The sequence below is a fragment of the Macrobrachium nipponense genome, chromosome 38, assembly GCF_015104395.2.
Source record: "Macrobrachium nipponense isolate FS-2020 chromosome 38, ASM1510439v2, whole genome shotgun sequence".
In the NCBI taxonomy this organism is placed as follows: domain Eukaryota; kingdom Metazoa; phylum Arthropoda; class Malacostraca; order Decapoda; family Palaemonidae; genus Macrobrachium; species Macrobrachium nipponense.
The window spans coordinates 21,843,648-21,860,270 of record NC_061098.1 but is presented as its reverse complement, the minus strand read 5'-3'; the positions used below and the strand labels follow the sequence as shown (position 1 = coordinate 21,860,270).

Here is a 16,623-nt window from a genome sequence, read left to right as displayed (position 1 = left end):
ATATATATATATGTATCTATCTATCTATATATATTATATATATAGATATAGAAATATATATATTATATAAATATATATATATATATACACACACACACACACACACACACACACACACACACACACACACACACACACACCCACACAAAAGAGAGCTTTCGAGAACCTGCTCGATTCTCCTCCTTAGTCTGACTTAAAAAAGAAAAAAAAAAGTTTTGAAGAAACAGGCAACTGTTTAAAACGTGTCGTTAACAGTAGAAAACCGGTCGTAAATATCAAGATAGCCAATTTCGTAGTTTAGGAAATTACCATCGTTCTCCGTACCAGCTACTCGTCTCGAGCGACTTCTACTTATAGTACTTTGGTAGTTCTACCGATGGGTCAGTCAGTTTGATTTTCAAGCAGTGTTGCTGTTTTGTTGATTTTGTCTGATAACTTGGTATCAGATGTCGCTATCTGGCATCTCTCTGTGGCAACACTGACTACGACTTTATAACGTTGCTTTAGATTTTGACAATTAAGCTTTGATACTGAAAAAAACTACCATGAGCAAAATATATACAAAATGTATTTATTTAATTCTTATTGAAAGTTTAAATGCGTTTAAAAATTTCAAAAGTAAAATGGAATATCCATCTCCTACTGATAGTCGACTTTGACAATTATGTGGATGCAATTGCATTGGCAACACTGACGTATAGTTGTTTACCACACTGAGTGAGGTCAAGGCGGCAACTCTGCTTCCAAGATTGCTTTAGTGTTTTTCAGGTTCTCGAAAGTTCTCTTTTGCTTAACGTTTTTATATATTATATTTCTAAAATATATATTTACACCTACACCACTGTGGATTTTTTTTACCAATAATATCAATTACTTAATAAAAATAAATGTGTTACGCAAATTTAGATATTTATCTGTATAGCCTGGTATCCTTTTTTTTTTTTTTTATTCCCGCAGACTTTCGCATATATATTTCTAAAATATATATTTACACCTATAACACTGGACTGTTTCACCAATAATATCAATTAATTAATAATAATAATAATAATTTCTGCTCTTCAAATTTAGTTACTTTTCTGTATATCCTGATATATTTCTTCCCCGCAGACTTTCGCATATATTATATTTCTGAAATATATATTTGCACCTCAACACTGGACTGTTTCACCAATAATATCAATTAATTAATAATTATAATTTTTGTGTTCCTGAAATGTAGATACTTTTCTGTATAACCTGATATCCTTTATTGTATTCCCGCAGGACGCACTGAACCAGACGGTGGTCCTGAGCCTCCCCGATGTTGTCAAGCTGTCGAAGGCGGGCGAGGGCGTGGCGGGCGTCGAGGAGGTCCGTCAGTTGCTGCTGCTGGTGTTGGGGTGCGCCGTCCAGTCCTCCAGGAAGGAAGACGTCATCGATAACATCAAGAAGCTCGACATCAACGTCCAGCACTCGATCGTCGAATGCATCAAGGAGGTGAGTACCGGTTGGTTGTTGGTTATGATGAGCTGCAACTACTTTCATTCCTTTTACTTTACCTCCTTTCATATTATCTTTCTTCCATCTTACCTTCCAACCCCTCCTAACAATTGATTCATAGTGTAACTGCGAGGCTTTCCTCCTGTTACACCTCTCAAACCTTTTCACTGTCAATTTCCGTTTTAGCGCTGAATGGCCTTAGTGGCCCCAGTGCTTGGCATTATGCCTGAAACCTATGAATCAATTCGGTCGCGGTTTTACTTGTTAACCGGTGCAAATGGGCGACTTGAATGGAAAGTGTGTGTGATATGCTTTAAAAAAATCACTGTAGATGCACGTGACTTCATTAAATAAGCGAATACCAGAGGAAAATGATAGGCAGAATTCCAGGCGCTTTCGTCTTTAGTAAGACATCGTCAAGGAACGAATGAAAAACAGTTGGAAATAAAGTTACCAGGAAAAAAATATATAATGTAATTATGTATGTTCAAAGGGAAGAAAAAAAACTGTTCAATGTGAAAAGTTCGGTAATACACCTTGGAAATTCAGTGAGAGTTCATTCTCTGGTCGCACTATGTTTTGCCCCAACTTGACAGTTCATAAGCCACAAGGACTTCCGTTCTCCAAGGCCTCGTGTATAGTAGATATCATCATGGAACCCTCCTGCGTTTACGTCACTCTTGAGCTAGGAGAGCTATTTCAATGTCAGGTCACACGCCCTCCGCATACTTTCTCACCGTTAGAAGGTATAGTAGTATCGACCGTGGGCTTGGGAAGTTATATTCGAGTCTGTAAGAAAAAAAAAAGTATTCATAGATGTAATACTTGTGTGGGAATATGGATGTATTTTCGCAAAGGTCTCTGAGGAAAATTGTGTGCTGTAAGTTCCTTGTCTAGATTATTCTTCTATTGTTTTTCATACATTATGAACGTGTAATAAAGTTGGTAGTGACTGGATGATAGATTTACGTATTTTTAGTTTTCCGAAAAGAAAAATGGGTGCTGGCTTTGTCTGTCCGTTCGCACTTTTTCTGTCCGCCCTCAGATCTTAAAAAAACTACTGAGGCTAGAGGGCTGTAAATTGGTTTGTTGATCATCCACCCTCCAGTCATCAAACATAATCAGATGTTTTACTTGTTTCATATTTTAGTTCTTCGAGAAATTAGACAGTTTGTTAGGAAATGTTGGAAGCTTATGGTTAAAAAGAAAACTATAGGATTGTTCCCTGAAAGATTTTTGTATCGTGTTGTTGATGCTTGGTGATATCCCTCTGTCCAAAGAATAGATGCCTATTTGTAAAGGTACTTATATGCTTAATCATCATTTATTTATTTATGCAATGTCACTTATGTTATGGTGACTGCAACTGTTAACTTAATTTTTATACATAAGACAGTTAACCTAGACTCAGAGATATATAGATAGATATTTTATTAATCACAGAATTACAGTAGTTCCATAGTTACAAAAAACTTAGGATGTTATTTTTGTATCTTACAAAAGAATTTTTGTCTAGTTAAAACCAAAATTCTAAACAAATACTCTAGGTAAACTGGGAAGGAATCAAGAGGAAGAATGATAAAGATGACAATATTTAATAACATAGTTAATATTTAATAAGCTGTAAAGACACTTACACATGAAGTCTACGACAACAATACACGAGCAGCTTTTAAAATTAAAACTGAAATGTTAAAGCCAATTTAGAATGGAGTTTAAAGCGATGTTTTTGTTGAGTAACATTTTATTTTTCTAACTCTCGGCTGTAGCAAGATCGAGTTTGGCTACTAAAATCGTCAGTTATGTTATGATATAAATATTAAAAACTTCAGATGATAAATTCCTAAGTAATGAAATGTCCGGTATAAAGAAGTATGCTATTGTTTTTACATAAAAGCACGAGTAATGGTACGCACATTTTCATAAGTTGTATTGTTTTCACTGACGTAATGAGATTTTTTTTTTTATAACTCGTGCGCAACTTCACCCAAAAGTCAACTTGAAGTTGATTAGAGGAGACGCGCTTTGCGGAAGTTGCAAGGAGTTCTTAGAAAGTTCTTAATGAGTGTTATTGTCTCTGATGCAAGGCTTTATGGTAACTGTGTGAGTAACTTTGTTATTGTTACGCATAAATGCATTGTCACTGTAGTTACGTTTGAATCCGCTCCTGGTAGTTGGGAATGTCAAGGGATTTTTATTTTTTTTGTAGAAAGTTTAATTGTGCAAAATTTCCGAGTCGATGAGAAAGAGAGAGAGGGTGTAGTGTCACCCCTTTTGTTGTTGTATTACATCTTGAAGCTTTTGTTTTCCCTTACTGGGAGAGTAAGCCTACTAACTACTTTGTTGTTGTTGATGGAGTGTAAGAAAGCCTAAAAGGGTCTGAAAAAATGGTTAAGGATACAGGAATTTAGTATATGATATTTACGATTTAATTACTAGAATGAAAATGTGAAGAATAAGTAATGTGCTTGTTAAACAGCATAGAACAATTATTTCTAATAAGATCTAGCTTATTTATTTTAATATTCGCTAGTGAAAGAACGGACTATTTTAACATGCGTTAGCTGGAGGTCTGATCACGCCTTGGTTCTCTTCTCTTATGTTTGCAACACCATATCGACAGATTTTCATTAAATTTTGTGATGTGATGTACAACCCATTTTTGATCCAGAAATGGTGACAAGTTGAAATTGTGCCTTTTTGTGGATGTGATTGTTTTATGTTTTAGGATTTGATTGTTTAATGTTTTAGGATTTGATTGTTTAATGTTTCAGGATTTGATTGTTTTATGTTTTAGGAACGTGGATCTATGTGAAATAGGTGCTATAGGCATATCTCGGAGTGCGTAATTTAAAGTTCAGTTTTTATATGTGAGTGGACATTGCTGATTTGATACATGTTCTTGGTAAGATCATAATTTTAGTATATGTTAGTTGAACCAGACCACTGAGCTGATCAACAGCTCTCCTAGGGCTGGCCCGAAGGCTTAGATATTTTTACTTGGCTAGGAACCAATTGGTTACCTAGCGACGGGACATATATACAGCTTATAGTAGGATCCGAACCACATTATATCGAAAAATAAATTCCTAATCACCAGAAACAAATTCCTCTAGTTCCATGTTCGCAGGACTACCGAATAGGTAGGCGAGCACGTAAACCATTCGTTCAACGAGGAATGTAATTAACTTGAGAGCGTCACTCCAAGACAAGTCCCTGGTCGAGTTCATAGAAAGATGTGACGAAATACTGAAGGGCTGGCAGAACGCGAACTTGCAAAGTTACACGGAGGAACAGAGTGTATTCTCTGCAGTCTGTAATTTTCGACGATCTTGTATTATGTTCGTCTTTTGGCCGTGAAAATGACTGGTCTGGGCCGTTCATTGTTTCTCTCCGGTGATTTATGAGACTGACGTCCTGTGGCCATGAATGACCTGTTGCAAATGTACAAACGTCTTCGACAGTCTTAAGTGTTGCGTCACCCTCCAGGTAGACGATCCCGGAGGGTGTGGTAGTGCCGTCAGTGCGCCTCATGCGGGTTCGCTGTAGGCATTACTGAAAGGTCTTTGCAGCGTGCCTTCGGCCCCCTAGCTGCAACCCCTTAGGTTTCTTTTACTGTACCTCCTTTCATATTCTCTTTTCTCCTTTTACACCTATAAAATCTTACTACTCCCGATTTCCTTTTCAGCGCTGAATGACCTCATGGGTCCCAGTGCTTGGCTTTGGCCAAAGTTAAGTATATCTTAGTCTTACCAGACCACTGAGTTGATTAACGGCTCTCCTAGGGCTGGCTCGAAGGATTAGATATTTTTACGTGGCTAGGAACCAATTGGTTACCTAAGCAACGGGACCTACAGCTTATAGTGGGATCCGAACCACATTATATCGAGAAATTATTTCTACCACCAGAAATAAATTCCAAGAGTCCACGAACCCGGACCCTGAGATCGGTAGTCCAACGAGGAACTTGTATTTGGCCAAAATTCGGTATTCTATTCTAAGCGTTTTCTTCAGTAACGAGCAATTTCATTACGCCCCACCGAGAACCCATTCACAGCACCTTTATATTTCGTTGCGAAACAAATGAGGGTGAAGCCGTGCTTGTCATCACCCGCTTATGCTTTCAACAGGTTAGACTGGCGTTCGCTTAGTCGTTGGGTGGGTGAGAGGTGGGCCACACTGAGAAACTTTGAAATTGGGGATTTTGCGTTATGAGGAAGTTTGCGCCATCGAGGAAATGAGTTGTCTCTGGCAATTTGAAATTGAAAATATCTTGTCGTGTTGGGGAAATTATCTGTCATTTGTGGCCGTTGCTACTCGCACTCCGAATCTTCGAGTCTGTTTAATTAATCTCATAATTTCGTTTATGAAATGATTCGTTATTAACTACAGGGGATTAGTGTCTGTGACAATCTGTGGGCGATCAGGTCTCATAATCTATTATTGTACATTAATTTACTCTAACTTTTCTATAGACATTTGGTTTTTAAACGTACACTGTTTACGTTTATGACGCATGAGTTACTTTTTCGTCATTTAAGACTTATGAGTTACTTTTTCGTGCGTTTAAGTCATTGTAATTTTCTGTCATTTAAGACTTATGAGTTACTTTTTCGTGCGTTTAAGTCATTGTAATTTTCTGTCATTTAAGACTTATGAGTTACTTTTTCGTGCATTTAAGTCATTTTGATTTTCTGTCATTTAAGACTTATGAGTTACTTTTTCGTGCGTTTAAGTCATTTTAATTTTCTGTCAATTTAAGACTTACTGAGTTACTTTTTCGAGCATTTTAAGTCTTTTTGATTTTCTTTTCATTTAAGCACTTATGAGTTACTTTTTTCGTTGCGTTTAAGTTCATTTTGGATGTTTTCGTCATTTTAAGACTTATGAGTTTACTTTTTTTCGTGCGTTTAAGTCATATTTTAATTTTCTGTCATTTAAGACTTATGAGTTACTTTTTCGTGCGTTTAAGTCCATTTTGATTTTCTTTTTGTCATTTAAGACTTATGAGTTACTTTTTCGTGCGTTTAAGTCATTGTAATTTTCTGTCATTTAAGACTTATGAGTTACTTTTTCGTGCGTTTAAGTCATTTTAATTTTCTGTCATTTAAGACTTATGAGTTACTTTTTCGTGCGTTTAAGTCATTTTGATTTTCTGTCATTTAAGACTTATGAGTTACTTTTTCGTGCGTTTAAGTCATTTTGATTTTCTGTCATTTAAGACTTATGAGTTACTTTTTCGTGCGTTTAAGTCATTTTGATTTTCTGTCATTTTTAAGACTTATGAGTTTACTTTTCGTGCTTTTTAAGTCATTTGATTTTCTGTCATTAAGACTTATGAGTTACTTTTTCGTGCTTTTAAGTCATTTTGATTTTCTGTCATTTAAAGACTTATGAGTTACTTTTTCGTGCGTTTAAGTCATTTTGAATTTCTGTCATTTAAGACTTATGAGTTACTTTTTCGTGCATTTAAGTCATTTTGATTTTCTGTTATTTAGCGCATGTTTAGCGAGTAGCTACTCGGTTATTCAAGTACCTTGGAATAAGACTCTCGCCTAAAAAACAAAGACGTAAAGAAATGAATTGTTCTGGGGATGAACGGAACTACTTTGAAGGATCTTGAAATGCTGAAGGTGTAAAACGAATGGCACTGATACAAAGAAGGTGCGGAAACTTTTGGAAACAATGGCAAATCAAGGATCAAGGACGAAATGGCACAGGCACAAAAATAAATAAATAAATAAATAAGTTCCAGCACGAATAAGATAAGTAAATAAATAGATAAATAAATAAGTCCCAGCACGAATAAGATAAGTAAATAAATAAATAAATAAATAAAAACAAATAAATAAATAGATAAATGTCTCAATCATTTACCGAAAAAAAAGTCCCAATCAACTACCGGCTGAAGTGTTGGGAACTGTTGGAAATAGACTTGTCACTGACCAACGAAAGAACTCAGCCAAAAGTTTGATGTAGAGACGACTCGGGAAAGGACGAATTACTGAGGGTAAAGGTGATGTGAGTGTTAAATAAAGGAACACAAACCAATGAATTGAGAAGCAAATCAACAGCTAAGAAAGACGAACAAACCCAGAAGTTGAAGGGCAAGTCAAGGACTGAACGTGGCTAACTCGAGTTGATGCAGGATTCAGTGACTATGAAGCATAATAAAGAAGTCGGTGGGATGGGATGCATTGCGTGGTGATCATTAATTTTCATCTTTTGAGCTTCTCTCATCGTGGTGAGGGAGAGGGAATGCTCTCATCTTGCACCCCCGTATAGGGGGTTAGTGCCGTCAGTGCACCTCATGCAGTACACTGTAGGCATTACTTAAGGTTCTTTGCAGCGTGCCTTTGGCCCCCTAGCTGCAACCTATTTCCTTCTTTTTACTGTACCTCCTTTCATATTCTCTTTCCATCTTCCCACCTTCTTCTAACAATTGATTCATAGTACAACTGCGAGTTTTCCCTCCTGCTACACCTTTCAAACCTTTTACTGTCAATTTCCCTTTCAACGCCGAATGACCTCATAGGTCCCAGTGCATGGCCTTTGACCTCAATTCTGTATTAAATTCAATTCTCATCTTGGACACACTTTAACTAAACTTTGATGACTATATCTAGTCTCAGTTGTGTTGACCATCAATTGACCACGCATGGCTGCACGGCTTATGTGCAATCACAGAATAATAAACTTTCTACAAAAAAATTTTGATATTTTTTTGTTTAAAGTGATATTTTGTCTTTGAATCACTCCTAGTCCTTAAGGACCCTATAATGGGTGTTAAATGTACTTTTTATTCTCATGGTAACCGATGTCGATGCTAAAACTGTCAAGAAACTGAAGCTCTCTGCTGGACTTTCATTTCTTTTAAGTATTGAAAGCGACACTTTGGAGTATTGTCATTTTTGCTACGTTCAGGAGAGACGTTTAAAGAATTTAAGGAATATCTATAAATATTTGATACATGAGACTAACAAAAGTTTGAAAAGATCGTCACCTGTACTGGGTAACAGGTATTTTTAGGGGAGTTCATCAATTGAGAAGTTGATTGAGAATAGAAACGATCGGGGATTTGCTTATAGATACTTCATGAGATTAGTAGATGACTACTCAAGGTCTCGTCTCCCCGGAGGGAGGCAGTGACGTCGGTGCACCTCACGTGGTACATATTAGGCATTACTTAAGGCTGTTGCAGCTTCCCTTCGCCCCCTAGCTGCAGTCTCTCTCATTCTCTTATGGTACCTCCGTTCATATTCTCTTTCTTCTATCTGACTTTCCACCCTCTCTAAAAAAAAATTTCCTAATGCAATTGCGAGGTTTTCATCCTGTTACACCTTTCAAACCTTCTTACTGTCAATTTCCCTTTCATTTAATCTTAAATAAAATAAAAAAATACTGAGGCTAAAGGGTTGCAATCTGGTATGTTTAATGACTGGAGGGTGGATGATCAACATGCCAATTTGCAGCCCTCTAGCCTTAGTAGTTTTTTTTAAGATTTGAGGGCGGACAGGAAAAGTGTGGCCGGACAAAACAAAGCCTTTGGCCTAAGTTCTATATTCTGTTTAGTCAAGAAATCTTCTTTTAAAGTAGTCATCATGTTTTTTTTATATTTTTATTTAATGATAACACGCTATATCTCGAGATCTGATCAAATTTTTTCTCTCAACTTCGAAAGAAAGAATGGAAATACGACATGAAAAAGTCTCGATTTAGATGCTGTTTCTCATTAGGGTGAATCATTTCCGTTATAGGATGATAATGATGACGCAGCTTCCTGTCTGCCCATCAGGAAACGCGATTTACATTCCGGGTTTTGGGGGGAAAAAGACCTCGTCGGAAAATGACAGGGTTTATGACTGTGAGTTTCAAGTTACGCGTCGTGAATCAGTCTTGAAAGGAAACGAGAATTAATCTGAAGCGATTGTGGATGTAATACTTTAAACATCGTTGCCAATTTAGTGGATGCCTTTACAAACTGTTTCAATGAATTCAAGTTTTCCTAGTAACGCAATTATGATAAAATGGCTCTTAATATTTATGTATATACACAAATACATACGCTAATTTCACTTCTTATTTCCACGGCTTAGTGTAAGTCTTATACCCAGTTTGGAGGGTAAACACATACTAATTGCCAACGGTTTTGTGTAAGTCTTAGACCCATTTGGGAGGGCAAACACATACCAATTGGCAACGGCTTTGTTTAAGTCTTATACCCAGTTTGGAGAGTAAACACATACCAATTGGCAATGGCTTTGTTTAAGTCTTATACCCAGTTTGGAGGGTAAACACATACCAATTGGCAGGGTTTTTGTCTTATACCCAGTTTGGAGGGTAAACACATACCAATTGGCAACGTCTTTGTGTAAGTCTTATACCCATTTGGGAGGGCACACATACCAATTGGCAACGGCTCTGTGTAAGTCTTATACCCATTTGGGAGGGCAAACATATACCAATTGGCAACGGCTCTGTGTAAGTCTTATTCCCATTTGGGAGGGCAAACACATACCAATTGGCAACGCTCTGTGTAAAGTCTTATACCCACTTGTGGGGCAAACACATACCATTGGCAACGGCTCTGTGTAAGTCTTATACCCATTTGGGAGGGCAAACATATACCAATTGGCAACGGCTCTGTTGTAAGTCTTTTTTCCATTTGGAGGGCAAAACACTACCATTGGCACGGCTCTGTGTAAGTCTTATACCCATTGGGAGGCAAACACATACCAATTGGCAACGGCTCTGTGTAAGTCTTATACCCACTTGGGAGGGCAAACACATACCAATTGGCAACGGCTCCGTGTAAGTCTTATACCCATTTGGGAGGGCAAACATATTCATTGGCAACGGCTCTGTGTAGTCTATTCCCATTTGGGTAGGGCAAACACATACCAATTGGCAACGGCTCTGTGTAAGTCTTATACCCAATGGGAGGGAACACTACCAATTGTCACGGCTCTGTGTAGTCTTATACTTGGGAGGCAAACATATACCAATTGGCAACGGCTCTGTGTAAGTCTTATACCCATTTGGGAGGGCAAACACATACCAATTGGCAACGGCTCTGTGTAAGTCTTATACCCACTTGGGAGGGCAAACACATACCAATTGGCAACGGCTCTGTGTAAGTCTTATACCCACTTGGGAGGGCAAACAAAAATATACCAATTGGGCAACGGCTCTGTGTAAGTCTTATACCATTTGGGAAGGCATCATATACCCAATTTGGGCAACGGGCTCTGTGGTAAAGTCTTATACCCACTTTGGAGGGCAAACACATCCAATTGGCAACGGCTCTGTGTAAGTCTTATAACCCACTTTGGGAGGGCAAACATATCCAATTGGCCAACGGCTCTGTGTTAAGGTCCTTAATCCCATTTTGGGAGGGCAAAACACATACCCAATTGGCAACGTCTCTGTTTAAGTCTTATACCCCATTTGGGAAGGGCAACATTATACCATTGGCCCAACGGCTCTGTTTGGAAGGGTCTTATACCCATTTGGGAGGGCAAACACATACCAATTGGCAACAGTAGTTGTACAGTCACTGTTGGGGCCAAGTGGAAGCCTTGCTATTTGGACAAAAGCAGTCGACTACGTGAGAATTAAAGAGAGAGAAAGAGAGAAAAAACAAATGAATACACCGGTTGAGCATGGCGAAGAACGGCCATAACTTGCCATTGATTGATAGCGATGAAATGCAATTGAGAGTCGTACCCTGGAATGTTGCTGATGGCGAGTAGCATTGCATGTTAATGCGTTGGTGTTTCCGGCGGTTTGACAATGCGTATGTTTATCAAGCTTCTCAATTGGTCTGTTTTGTCAAGCGTCAAGTTGCTTCGCTCATCGTTGCTGTTGATGATCGTGCAGGGGTCTTTCTTAGGTTTCTTCTTTCTTACTTGATGATAAATGAATCTCAGTCGATGAACTTCTAGGAATAGATAAGTTATACGTCCCAGTCGTGAAAGCTTTAGTCTTCTGTTTTTACGATCTCACTTAGCGTTAAAATTTCGCGACGATGTCTTGCTTCTTTGGTTGTGGTCTGAGTGGAGTTGAATATAGAATTTAGGCCGAAGGCCAAGCACTGGGACCTATGAGGCTATTCAGCGCTGAAATGGAAATTGACAGTCAAAAGGTTTGAAAGGTGTAACAGGAGGAAAACCTCTGAGCAGTTGCACTATAAATCAGGTGTTAGGAAAGAGTGGAAAGTAAGATGGAAGAAAGAGAATATGAAATGAGATACAGTAAAAGGAACGAAAGTGGTTGCAGCTAGGGGACGAAGGCACGCTGCATAGAACCTTAAGTAATGCCTACAGTGCACCGCATGAGGGCCACTGACGGCACTATCCCACCCCTATGGGGGGTTGTGGTCTGTGACAATGATTAAGGAAATGTAGGTTTCATTTGGGGGGGGGGGGGGGGGAAGAGTAAGGTTTATGCATCGGTGATTGTATCAGAGTTGTCTTTTCTAGCTTGTGTTGAGGAGCAGCTGCGTTTTTTTAAAATTGGGTTTGCTTATCAAGATCACGTTGATCATTTGCATACATGAAAGATGATTATTCAGATGATCGAAAGCTTTGTTTTTATATCGATCACTTTGGTAAGTTTGTCTCGTTCTTCGAGGTGGTTATCGGAGGAGTCTAAACCCTATGTGGGTAGTTCCATCAGTGGACCTCATGCGGTGCACTGTAGGCATACTTAAGGTTCTTTGCAGCGTGCCTTCGGCCCCTAGCTGCAATCACGTTCGTTCATTTTACTGTACCTCCTTTCATATACTCTTTCTTCATCTTACTTTCCACCCTCTCCTAACACTTGATTCATAGTGCAACTGCTTTGAGGTTTCCTCCTGTTACATCTTTCAAACCTTTTACTGTCAATGTCCATTTCAGCGCTGAATGACCTCATGGGTCCCAGTGTTTGGTCTTTGGCCTAAATTCCATATTCAACTCAACTCGAGGAATGTAGAGGCCACTCATACTCTTGCGTCTCAAGGCAAAGTTGCAATGTTCCCTTGGTTAGCCACAAACGTAATTATTTATTGCCTGGAGACCCTAGTGATGGTAGACTGTGGGTTTTATCTTGAAGCTCACAATGTGAAGTAATACGTGATTCTGAGGATTCTGGCAGAATGAAATCACTGCCGCCCGTTACATTGACTTTCTTGCTGACTTGTCTGGTGTTGAAGGCGACAGGATTTTTTTTTTCTTTTTTCTGTAAAAGAAAGCTAATGAGATGGCTTTGTCTGTCCGGCCGCACTTTTCCTGTTCGCCCTCAAATCTCATAAAACAACTGAGGCTAGAGGGCTGCAAATGATGTTGCTCATCCACCCTCCAGTCATCAAACATACCAAATTGAAGCCCTGTAGCCTCAGTAGTTTTTACTTTAAGGTTAAAATTAGCCATGATGGCGAGTCTGGTAACTCTATAGGACATGCCACTACCGGGTCGTGGCTGAAAGCTTCAAGGACCGCGGCTCATACAGCATTATACCGAGTCCACCGCAAAGATAGATCTATTCTCGGTAACCTTGATTATACGCTGTACAGAAACCTTGATTGCGTCGAAGAAGCTTGAGCGCGTTTTTACTCATTGTTTCTGGTTTTCCTATAAGTCTAGACTCTAGAAGGATAGGGACTGAGATCTCTCTTGTCTATGTAGGAAGGACTTGGACAAGGTCTGTCTCTCTCTCTCTCAGTGATAGAGTTGATCCAGTGGCACATTTGCCACTGTCTACACGAAGCGGGGGAGGGGAATTTGATTGGAATTAAACTAAAGCAAGTTACACCAGTATACTGTATACAAACATACATACAACATTGATGTTAGCTGAAGCCACAGGAAAAACTTGAAAAGAAACGACAGAGTGATAAGTACTTTCGCGTAATTTGTGCCCACAGATGTGTTAATTACACGTAAGTAATTGGCTCACTGTCGTTTCTTTTCAAGATTTTCCTTGTGGCTTGGCTCATATACAAAATCACGTGCATATTTTTGTTATTTAATAGATATATGATATATAATATATATATATATATATATATATATTTTATATATATATTATACATACATACATAACACATACATAATGTGTGTATATATATATATACATATATATATATATATATAAATATATATATATATAATATATATATATTATATATATATAATACACACACACACACACATATATATATATATATATATATATATATATATATATATATATACACATATATACATACTACATACATACATACATACATACACACATTCACGTACGATGGGGCCACGACTACATCTCCATCCCCATGGCTATTCGAAGGAACTAACTCCTTGGTGTACAAGGTAATCTGCAACTCCTTGATAGTTGGAAAAGAACCATAAGCAAAATCTACACTTAAAGTGCTCTTCTTCCTCTCTCTCTCTCTCTCTCTCTCTGTACGGGATGGCCTCGACGAGGTAATCTCTAACTCCATAGTCGTTGTAGAAACGGAACTAGTACATGAGAGATGGCACGGATCTGCTGGCGAAATATATTATAGTAGATCATTGCTTCTCTTTCTCTCTCTATCTCTCTCTCTCCTCTCTCTCTCTCTCTCAAGGGGGAAAGGCCTCGACGAGGTGATCCCTATTACCTGGCAACTGGAGCGAATGTAGACACAAAATTCATCCGAAAAATATCAGGGCGTCTGTATATACGCGTCTGCTATGTAGGCGTGCACCCGCTCCTGTCTCTAGTATCGAGGTCCTTAGCCTGTTAAGAATCGTCACGTCAGTTTTTATAGTGATTGACCCGGACTAAACTGGTCTTTTGTCACCAAGACCCGCCGATGTTATCGTCGATGGCTTCCTGCTTCCTTCCAGCCGTGTAGTTAGCAGTTACCTGGTTTTAGGGTCTTCAGAAAACCGGTTGCTAGGAACTTGCTGTTGAAGGTATTTTAGCACTAAAAGCGACAACTTCGCTGTTATACAAATTGAAGTTTAAATAGTGCAAGTAGTTGCTTCTGATCAAAGTTATAATTGAAGGTTTTATTTGGGTCGAAGGTGACTTACTCTCAAATTCAGATATTTCTATAAAATTCATAAAAAAAATTTCAGGTTATATGATATACATTGACATTTCTGTTAAAGAAAAGGTTGGGGTGACCCTTCATAGTACTCTTCATGTCAGATGTGAATAGTACTGTCCGTGGATTTCATGTACATAATCGGCTGATTTGCATATCTCATGTTTCTGCATGTAATTTAATGCATTCTTTTGTACGCAAATCTACTGTTATCGTCAGGGCACCGTAAAACGTTTGGGGAACAACGGTTTTTAAAGGGATACTGGAAGAGGTATTCGAAACTTGTTTGTTTTGCTAGTTGCAAAAAATAACTTAACACATCTGTACCACACTAATGTATGTGTTTAAATTTTATATAAATATAGATATCTATATATATATATATATATATAGATATATTGTTATTATATATATATATATATATTATATATGGATCATATATTATACATTATATAGATACATATATATATATAAATTATTATATATATATACTATATATATATATATGTATATATAGTATATATATTATATAATACTATCATATATATAGTATATATTCCTTAATAAATATTATATATATGAGGACGAATTGTTTTTAGTTTAGCGATGATATGAAAACGTTTTCAATATACAGATTAAAATATGAAACCACTCTCTAAGGTTTTGCGAAGTCTAGTCTGCAGTTTTTGAGGGGCTTCTTTACTTAACTCTCTCTCTCTCTCTCTCTCTCTCTCTCTCTCTCTCTCTCTCTCTCTCTCTCTCGCTAAGTATGATTCTCTGCATATAGTGCGAAAAGATACCCTAAGATAACTATTTACGACGCAGTGAAATCCTACGGCACTGATCAAGTCTAGTCATGCCCTAGGGCCGCTCCGCTCGACTGATGACGATGTAGACAAGAGTAGAAGACGCGTAGGAAATCATTCCAGGGGAAATCTTATTGGTTGTGAAGGATTTAAACGCTTTTTACGGCATCAAAGATGCGGTCCTCAAACGATAACCAAAAAGGAAAATATGTAGAAGTTAAGCACACTGCAGACTCGCTCTTTCCATGCGAGGTAATCCTGTATGTTTTCAGGGTTTTGTAATACAGTAAACCATACCTGTAACACTCTTACATTTCCTTTACTGTATGGAAAATGACATGGAAGTCATGCTCTAGAACCAGTTTGACAGAACTGTTGTAATCCAGTGTTTTGACAGATTGTCTTTTGTTTATAATGTTGATATTTTTTTGTCAAAAGTTTTCATTTAATTATGTTACGTAACTTGAATCTTGCAGTGTTGTGTCATTTTTATTAAATATAATTGACTGAAAGTTATATAGATGACATGATGTATAGATGTCCCCATTACAGCTGGGATTCTTGCAAGTAATGCTGTGTCATATAACCGGAGTGAATTATATATATCGTATCAGTTGCTGTTAGTATTTAGCTTTGACCACAATGAGGGAAGAGAAGGTGAATTTGATTCAGGGTTAATAACGATGATAAATATCGTCCAATATTAACCTAGGAGTCTTGCAGTGGAATGCACTCGAGATGTTATAATCGAATTTTAATTTATTGATGTCAATGACCTTCGTGCAATTCCCAGCAACTGCCACTGTTTCTTCATTGTCTTCTCTTCTGTGTGTTATGTATTGTCGGATTTAGTTTTTAGATTTTTAGTTTTCGGTAAAAGAAAACGACTGGGATGGCTATTTGTCCGTCCGCCCTCAGATCTATAAAACTACTAAGGCTAGAGGGCTGCAAATTGGTATGTTGATCTTCTACTCTCCAGTCATCAACCATACCAAATTACAGCCCTTTAGCCTACGTACTTTTTATTTGATTAAAGGTTGAATTTAGTCATGATCGTGCGTATGGCGCAGCTATAGGTGCCACCCACACAGGTCATCACTGGGCCATGGCTGAAAGTTTCCTCGGCCGCGGCTGAGAGTTTCATACAGTAATATACGCTGTGCAGAAAACTCGATTGCGCAGGAGAGACTGTGGCGGATTTTTTACTTAGTTTATTTTTTTTTTTATCTCGGTAATGCTCTTACTCTTTTTGCCTTTCAC

General features: G+C 38.0%; 1 protein-coding gene across 1 annotated transcript in view; it reads left to right on the top strand.

The window, feature by feature from the left end:
* LOC135209770 (girdin-like) overlaps positions 1-16,623 on the top strand; it is a 127,544-nt gene that overhangs the window by 30,069 nt on the left and 80,852 nt on the right. The window contains 1 exon segment of the mRNA XM_064242554.1: positions 1,267-1,479. Coding sequence (XP_064098624.1) covers positions 1,267-1,479 — 213 coding nt within the window.